This window comes from Anastrepha ludens, chromosome 4 (genome assembly GCF_028408465.1).
Source record: "Anastrepha ludens isolate Willacy chromosome 4, idAnaLude1.1, whole genome shotgun sequence".
NCBI lineage: Eukaryota > Metazoa > Arthropoda > Insecta > Diptera > Tephritidae > Anastrepha > Anastrepha ludens.
Genome location: NC_071500.1, coordinates 53,767,453 through 53,777,208, shown reverse-complemented (window position 1 = coordinate 53,777,208; position 9,756 = coordinate 53,767,453). Strand labels below are relative to the sequence as shown.

General features: G+C 37.1%; 1 protein-coding gene across 1 annotated transcript; it reads left to right on the top strand.

Annotated features, from left to right (window-relative positions):
• Nucleotides 1-8,240: 8,240 nt before the first annotated feature.
• Nucleotides 8,241-9,198, top strand: LOC128862379 (serine protease 3-like). The gene is made up of 2 exons (XM_054100957.1): nt 8,241-8,513; nt 8,594-9,198. Exons 1-2 carry the CDS (start codon nt 8,245-8,247, stop codon nt 9,156-9,158), a joined length of 834 nt encoding a protein of 277 aa, XP_053956932.1. The 5' UTR covers nt 8,241-8,244; the 3' UTR covers nt 9,159-9,198.
• Nucleotides 9,199-9,756: the final 558 nt, after the last annotated feature.

Genomic DNA, 9,756 nt, shown 5'->3' with positions numbered 1-9,756 from the left:
CAACTTGGCTTTTCAAACATTCAACTTTCATGCTGGCATTTTTGGATTCACAACTTAAATAAATAGACGTTTTTTGGATATTTGTCGCACATCTGCAAATACATTTATGACGTTCAACAATTGTATTTTCCAAATGGAAATGCTACTGTATAAGTTTTACCACTTCTATGCGTTTATCTATTAAATTTTTGGGTTTGCTGGTATTCGTATGTGTCTCTTTTTATATGCTGCTCCCTAAAACTAGTTCAGATAAGAAACACTAATCGCCGGTGGCTATGTAGTTACATACATTTATGAAATATTACTGCCATAGTAAACTCTTTTTTTAGCATAGTTTTGTTTTTATTCTGTTCGGTTTTTCTAGCTGGCAAAGTTGGTCATGGTTTAGGGATTTTGTTTTTACTTTAAGTTCAGTTCGAACGGTAAAATTGTTGCATGAATCATCGTTTGCATTGCTCGATTTGGCATTACCGCGGGTTTTATTGAGTTAGAGCGCAGCAAATAGTTGTAATAAAATTCGGTAAACTGTTACGGAATATCAAGTAAAATATTTATTCGTGCCAGAAATTCCTATGTTGAGTATTTTCGGCGGTACTCCCTCATGTAAACATAAAGGCTAAATTGAAAATTCAGTGTACATATAAAGAAGACTTATTTGCATGTTGTAAAAACGCAAAAATACAAAAAATATGTAAAAATAATCCTCAAATACTATACAAAGGGACATTTATTATTTGCTGATGGGTAAGTAGATTATTAATAATGAAAATGTAATTAACAGGCGAGCTAATTTAGAGGGGCTGATAATAAATTAAACACTGCTATAAAATTTAGTTTTTGGTTTAATCTTAAATTATTTTTTTGAAAAAAAAAAATCATTCTCAACATAAGTGCCCAATTACTTACAAATAATTACATATATATTTGTATAAAAGCAAAAAAATTGAACAAACTTTTACAGAATTACTGTTTCAATAAAAATTTTCGTGGAATATATTATACTTTAAAAAAGGAAGCGACTTCTTTAAATTAAAAGCCAAAAAGATCAAAAAGTTCACGGAAAATGATCAAAAAATTCAAAATAGAATACAAATTTATTCCTCAAAAGTGATTTCATCGCTTTCAAAGTACTCCCCACAAACGCACTTATGCTAGCGTTTGATCCAGCTCTCGAACTCTTGGGTATATGGTAACCATCAGAACAGTCTTCAATTTTGCCATTACTCCCTTTTGGTTCTTAAAACTCGTTCCGCGTAGTGTTTTTTGACTCGATCAAATAGAAAAACATCGCAGGAAGCTATATCAGTTAAATTCGAAGGCTGGTGGAGGGCAGTCATTTAGGATTAGCATGACACTGTGCGACGAACCGGTATCATTGTGCAAAATCCACGAGTTTCACCCAAGTCTCTCTTTTTTAACACATGCTGGCCTTTCTTTGGACATATAGTCGGTAAAGAAGGAATTAAATATAACACAATTAAATCGGACTATAAATCACTGACGAAATGAAAATAATAATTTTCATTCAGAAAAACAAGGCTCGACCTTCAATCAATGATCTATATGGGAAAAAGTATGTAACATATTGATTATGTCAGTATATTTTGTTGTTACCCCTCCGTATCAGGAGTTTGGTAGCCGTTTCTCAGGCTCCCTCCACGAAATAGTTCTTCATCCCGATTACTTCTTTATCACGGCCGATAACTGCATAGCTTTAGACTCACAGTCGATAAGAAAGGAATTAAATATAACACGAACACTGACCGCAATGATAACAATAATTTTCATTCATAATAAAAAATAGTTAAAAAAAAAAAACTAAAAAACACGCTTTTTGCTAATCGAACTAAAAAGTAGAAAATAAAAAATAGTTTAAAAAAACTAAAAAACACGCTTTTATTGCTAATCGAACTAAAAAGTAGAAAATAAATTTTAATGACAAAAAAAACCTATAATGAAGTAATAGCAAATCGAACGATCAGTCAGACCAGAATTATAACAAAAATTAAGATACAAATAGAATAATTCAAATTAGAGTTAAAAGCGTGGGATGCTTGATATAGTAAATATTACAATCATTCTATTGGCAACTACCTATGTACAGAAGGTTATGAAAGTGAAGCAAAATGCATCCCACGCTTTTAACTCTAATTTGAATTATTCTACTTGTATCTTAATCTTTGTTATAATTCTGTTCTGAGGTAGTTGACTATGACTGATCGTTCGATTTGCTATTACTTCATTATAGGTTTTTTTTGTCATTAAAATTTATTTTCTACTTTTTAGTTTGATTAGCAATAAAAGCGTGTTTTTTAGTTTTTTTAAACTATTTTTTTTGGCGAATTGTTTGACGTAAACGTCTCAGAAGGTCCAAATAATAGTCTTTATTAACTGTCAGAGTTTCTGGCAAAAATTCGCGGCGTACAATACCGTTATAATCCATCCATCTACCGTGAGCATCGCTTTATTTTTTTACTGATAACGACGTGGCGTTTCTGTTCCATTTTTAATGCAAAATTTAACACAAACTCTATCTTGCAAATTCATCCATTTTTAAAACTGCAAAAAATCGAAAACACGACCAGAGGCAGATTTATTCAAGACGATGTAACTTTCACAAATGTCAGGCACCGGCGATAAGATTTTGGTAGAAATGTTAATCATAGACGTGGAAACCTAACAAAAGCTTGAAGAAAATTAAACTCGACAGATGCTGGCGGCTTCTTCGGTTCCACAAGGTCAATGGTCATGAAAGTATTCTTTTCATAGATGAGACAATTTTCACGGTTGAAGGAGATTTTAATAAGCAAAATGACAAAATCTATGCTAGAACTTTTAAATACGCAAACAATGTTGCTCCAAGTGTTCAACTTGGCCACCATCCAGCCTCCACAATGGTTTGGTGGGGAGAGTCTTGTAAAGACGTTACATGACTTCATTTTTGCGAAAAGGGATCTCAGACCGGGGCAAAGGGGTACCAGGATAATGTAGCAATTAAGCAGCACTATATTCAATGGAGAGCATTGGATCTTTCAGCATGATTCCACTTCAGTCCATAAGGTAAAAACTCATTCAGCAGTGGCAACAAAAAAAAATTTTCCTGGGTTCATAGCCGCAGAAGATTGGTCGTCTGGAAGCCCCGATCTGAATCCATTGGACTACAGTTTGTGGTCGGAATTAGAGCGCATGGCCTGTTGAAGATCTCACAAAAATTTGGAGAGTCTCAAACAATCTCTGGTTCGAGTAGCGACGTCAATATCGATGGAAATTGTGAGTGCTGCAATAACTGAATGGCCCAAGCGTTTTTAGGCTTGAGTAGACGGAAATGGCGACCATTTCAAATGAAAACTAAATTTTTGTTTTTAATATCTATATGAACAAATAAAACTAACTTCATTAAAAAAAGTATTATAATTTCATATCTAACAGGTTTTCCAATAACGGGCGTTATCTATCGTTGGCGAGAGATGATTAACGATTTTTATGGCCGGGGTTGGCTGGTATTGATCTGGACAACGTTTATTTTCAACAAGAAGGTCCTACGTGCCACACAAGCAACGAAACCATTAATATTTTACGGAAAAAGTTTCCGGACCGTGTTATCTCTCGAAGAGGCGATCACAATTGGCCACCGAGATCTTGTGATTTAACTCTTTGTGACTTTTTTCTTTGAAGCCACGTGAAAGAAAAGGTCTACGCCAACAAACCAGGGTCGATTCAAGACCTCAAAAATGGGATTCGTGTGGCTATCGAGGACATAGGGCTGTCGCTTTGCAATTCAGTTATGGAAATTTTCATGAAAAGGATATTGTCCTATAAGCGTGGTCGTGGTGGTCATTTGCCTGATTTTATTTTCCACTATTAACGGCATACCTTCCTCTTTATAATAAAATAAACATCCGATCATTTATATTAAAAAATAGCATATTTTTTGAATATTATTGTAAAATAACACCTCTTATTGGAAAACTCGTTATAATGGACCTAATTTGTAACAGAACTTATGGCAGGAGTAGGTAGACACATACGTACCAATATAATGAGAATGTTGGGAGTAATCAACTTAGCCATGTTTGTCCGCCCATCTGGCCATGCGCACGATTACTAGAATAGAAATTAATACATTTGAAGGAAACTCGGTAGATAATACAATTACACTTTATTAGGTAGGTTGATATTGAAAATGGATGAAATCGGTTCATAACAACGCCTGCCTTCCATATAACGGCAGTATTCGAACAGAAAAACAACGTTATATCTTATTTATAAATGAAGCAAAATTACTCAAATTAGGTAAAATTGATAAAACCGAACAAAGAAATACGATACGACGCAAAAATATTGAAAATTAAGGCGGTGCCACAGTCTCCTCGGGATAAATTCATACTTAGTGATCTAATGAAACTCTCCTAAGCGTGTACACGTATTGCCGCCCACCTAATATAGATTTGATATAAATAGTATTCAGATCGGATAAAAACCACGCGCATTTCTTATATGTTAAGCCTAATTTTTCGCCCGCCTTACTGATGGTCTCCCACCTTAGGCCTTTCATTTTCTATGAGAATCAAAAATTAACAGTCAGCTCAAATAAAATTTTTCTAAAATGTGCGCTGGCATAAAAAGTTTCGTCAGGTCTGAATTTTGCAATTTTCTTCATGTTTGAACTTATCATCATAAAAAAACTGTTGATTTTCTTATTAAATTTCCCAAACATTCTTTACCTCATGGCATACCCTAATGCACAATATTACTTATCTATTTTTGGCAAAATAATTGATAATAATTCAAGTGGTATTGTGAAAAATAAAGAAAATAGCGATAGTCAAACAAATATCTCGTCATGAACTGATTATCACTCTACAAAATTGTCACGTTTAAGTGAAATTTTGATAAAATTTAATTATTTAGATTAATATATGCTATGTACATATGTAGTCACTCAGAGGCCTGTTATTAATTCCGTTTGGGATCCGGAATTTCTTCCTCCATTTCGAAATTCGTAAAATGGGTATTATTGATGCTGAATCTCGTTTCAGTTGACAGTTTTTTGAGGCAAATTTATAAGAATGTTTTACTTTGTCGGCGGAAGTCATAGAATAAATAAAGATAATTAAAATATGTTTTTAAATGGTTTAAAGCGAACAAAAATGTTAGGAGAATTATTTATTGTAAATGGTGCATTAAGATATGTTTTCAATAAGTCTCGACCATCCGCAGACGGCGGTGTATACGAGAGTTCGAATAATAAGCTGCCAGAAGTGCCAGATTGAATTCAAATTAATTTATTTAAATATTCTTATGAAAAAGGAATGATTATAAAAAAAATGAATCGTTCTTAGTTAAAACAATTGCAAGCATCCCTTAACATTTTGTGTTCTAGTCGTAAACACCTCTTTGGTTCAGTTTCCTCTTCTACCAATAAACCTACTGCAGTAATAGTATCCATTTTGGTTTTAAACATCTCTGTCTTATTTAATCGTAATTTTAAAATATTGCTTTCTATGTCAAAAACTATCAACGATGTATGCAAAAATAATCTGAAGGAATCACCCTTGCGGTCATTAAATAGAACCTGAGACACCTCCAGGAGTGTACACTGACGGGATCCAGTACAAAATACAACTAGAACTACAGACAGATTTTAAAAAACCTTCACCGGGAGACTTTTAACTCCCTTCTAAGCTCCGGACCCGCGAATGCCACCTTTTGCAGACGATAAGCTTCAGTTGCCTTGCGAGATCCGCGTAACTTTGGGTTAAACTTCTACTGGGTAATCAGGTCCTGGATATACTCAACATATGCCCGTTACTAACCAACTATTCACATGCCCTCTCAAACCCAATTGCCTAATACCCCTCTCCCTCTGGACCCAACTCATCGAAACATCATGCTTTGTTGGCCTACCTTTAGATGAGTTAGACGTTGGCGATCGGTGACTACATTGCACCGGCAGGGCTTAGCAAAGTACGACAATAAGAACGGCAACAACAACAACAACCACACGAATTTCATTTAAGAAGTCGATAGCCCAAATTCTAACTTAGTTCAAGAAGTTAGCAACATTAAATACAAAAACGTCGAAATTACTGATACCACTTTTCCCGATTCGTGACAGGAGTTCCGTTAAGGACGGGTAATATGTAAGAGAGCTGTTAAAGTTTGAATCCTTGTTGTACTTGGTATGGCAATTAAGTTGTTGGAATTGACAACAAAACCGAAAGAATTAAATTACGAGCAAAACTGTTTTACCTATCTCCATAGTTGCCCTCTTCTAACTCTACACAATCATTCCGACTTTGCATTCATAATTGGGAGCACCTTCCGTAATCCTCAAAAAGTTGCCCATACAGCAGCGTAACTTCTTAGCCTCCTGTACGCAGTTATAATGAATTCACTTGTAGCGTGACTTCGTTTTGGAGAATAAGAAGAAGTTGAAGGGATTAAATTGGGGCTATAGGATGGATACAGAATCGTTGGAATAGCTTCTTTCGGACAACAATCTAGCACAATCGAGGATAAATAGGACTGTGCGTTACCGCTATGCAAAGTGCAGTCGTTCTGAGCAAGTTTTGCCCACACACCGAAAATAGGCGCGTGCGTACAGTTGCTCTTGGCGCTTAACCTAGAATTGCTTCGTCACTCTATGCCCATTTTGCTCGTTGGCTGCTCCCTACCCGGTTCCATCCAATGCTGGCTTTGTTTACCCATTTACAATGATTATCTGAATCATCAAATCTTAGCTGCGACTTTGAGTATGGGATAACAGTCCTCACAGGTCGACATTTGCTCATTTTCGCGACGCCACTTATAAAATTGATTTCAACAAACATGCATAAAATACATACAAACACAATTTGCTATTGACAATTGACCACAATATTGCCACGCTTCGAATGCTTATGTTCATCATATCTTGCACTTACTGATAATAGTTCATTACAGAAGACCTGGTGGCGATTTGGGTAAAAGTGCCAACGAGCAAAGGTGAGCATGAGGTAGTACTTGCCTCCGCCTACCTTCCAGGAGATGAGGTCACTGCTCCAACAAGGGAGGTTATAGCCCTGGTGGAATATTGTCAGCAAAAACGTCTCCGGTGGATCCTCGGCTGTGATGCAAATGCGCACCACACAGCGTGGGGAAGCACAAACATCAATCCAAGAGGTGAGTACCTTATTGAATTTCTACTTAGGTATAATATATCTATCCTAAACCGAGGCAACGAACCTACATTCATTAATGCAATCAGAGGTGAAGTCCTTGACATCACTCTCTCTAGCCATAATGTTTTGTCCGAAATCTCAAATTGGCATGTGTCAGAGGAAACATCTATGTCGGATCACAGACATATTAGATTCGATGTAGGTGCAACCAAACCACAAATGACAATTTACAGAAACCCCAGAAAAACTAACTGGGACTACTTTCACTTCTATTTAGAACAAAGTGTCAACTGCTCTAAGCGTCACATTCAGCTTATATCTGAGCTTGAGTTCGAATCGAACGAACTACATTCAAACATAATATCTGCGTTTCACGAAAGTTGCCCAGTAAAAGTGAAAAAACCACAAAGAAATGTTCCTTGGTGGAATAGTACACTTTCCAACCTGCGTAAAGAAACAAGAACCCTATGGAATAGAGCTAAAGCAATGGGGGACTGGTCCTCCTACTCAACAGCCCTAACCAACTACAATAAAGAATTGAGGAAGTCTAAAAGGGCTACTTGGAGGAATCACTGTGAAAAGATTTGTAGTCTTCCACCTTGGTGGTATCGTAGTATCTCCATGCAATCTTTGGAACAACAAACCCAAAACTGTGCTAAAATTTCTAAAAAGCCTAACACTCTAAGGTTACAAAATAGGCCTTTCACAATAGATCAGCTCTGGTCGCAGTGCGTAATGGCCTTCTAATAATAATAATAATAATACTGATAATATAATAAGTGAACGAAATCTTATCGCTACAGACTTAGGCATACATAAGTGTGCATATCCACTCAACACTACTTGCTTTTCTTACAGTTGCTATAATTAATTAAAATTTGGGTTTACCATAAAATCATTTGACACACAGGAAACCCCCTTCACTTCATTAGGCTTTCCCTTAAATTATCTGGACACATATGGGTAGCATACGAGTATATTCTACATATATGAAATTTGGTGCACTTCAGATCTTGGATAAGAGTATAAAAGGTGTACATTTTATACAGGAATTTCATAGGCGTTTTAATAGTTGAACAAAATGAAAGTGTTTATTGCTTTGGTATTGATTGTGGCTACAGTCTCTGCGGGTTATGTCCAACCATTTGACAAGCCTGTACATCCTCGCGACTTGGCAGTTATCTTTGATGATGGACCAACTGGTCGTATTACCAATGGTCAGACCGCTAGTGCGGGACAGATTCCTTTCCAGGTTGGTTTGAGCTTCACTGGCAGCAGCGGTAGCTGGTGGTGTGGTGGTTCTTTAATTGATAAATCATGGGTTTTGACTGCTGCTCACTGCACCAGCGGGTAAGTGAGATAAAATATACGCTCATACAAAATACTATTTTCCGCTTACCACCAAATGCTTTTTATTATTTTACTTTTAGTGGAAATAAAGTGAGTGTTTACCTTGGTGCCACTAAACGCACCAGCCCCAAGGAAACCCAGACCGTTACTAGCAGCAACTTTGTTCAACACGCAAGCTACAGGACTTCAACTTTGGCGAATGACATTTCGCTCATTAAAATCGATTCTGTGACTCTTGGCTCAGATATTAATACGATTGCTCTGCCTAAGATTGCCTCTTCATACTCCACTTACTCAGGTCAAACGGCTCAGGCTTCTGGATGGGGTCTCACCAGTGATTCCGCTACTGCCGTCCGCTCTGATTTGCGATATGCTGATATGCAAGTGATTGATAACACAGTTTGTGCAAAAACCTACGGTTCAAGGATAATCACCTCGAATACTATTTGCACTCAGGTTGTATCTGGTGTCTCCACCTGCAGAGGTGACTCTGGTGGTCCATTGGTTTTGGTATCGGAAAATGTTCAAATCGGTGTTACCTCATTTGTCTCAAGTTCCGGCTGTCAATCTGGTGTGCCAGATGGCTTTGTCCGCGTCACTAGCTACTTAAGCTGGATTAAAGAAAAATCTGGCATCTCTTACTAAACGAAAAATGACTTGTTGAAGGAGATTTCCTACAAATAAACTGTGCAATTCTAAAAAAAATACTTATCTTAGTGTACATAAATATATTTGAAAAAGGATTTACAAATACGGTAGTTGAATTTGCAGTCCATGCAAATGGGGATTAATCATTCGATTGGTAGTGGCCAGGACGATTCTTCTGCATATGGTCCAAGTTGTAAGCTGCTTCCCCAAGTATCCTCTGGTTAGATTCCGAACATCCGTTCAATAGCGAGCTAATGTGAGAAGGCGGCGCAAACCTGGATAGATGGTTCTGCGCTGGGAGTGGGACTCGCCATCGGTGTTGAAATTATATTGCGAAATCGGAAATCAGCAATGTCAACAGGCTACGAGAGGATTTGCCACTCGATGCTCAAACTGGCTCTCTGAGAGTACTTCCTACCAACGCAGTATGCAGGAACAAGGAAGCAGCATTGCTCGGTTTTTAACTGCCGCCTCCGAACTTGGATTTCAGCGTGCCCGAAAAAACAATTGGTACGAAGAGGAGTATCATGTTGCCGCTGAACAAAAGGATGCTACCTATAAGGTCACGCAGCGATTAGGCACAATGCGAGCTACG

Coding starts and splice junctions, on each gene's coding strand:
- LOC128862379 (XM_054100957.1), top strand. CDS start 8,245: ATGAAAGTGTTTATTGCTTTGGTATTGATTGTGGCTACAGTCTCTGCG. Junction 8,514..8,593: donor GCTGCTCACTGCACCAGCGG/GTAAGTGAGATA, acceptor TTTTACTTTTAG/TGGAAATAAAGTGAGTGTTT.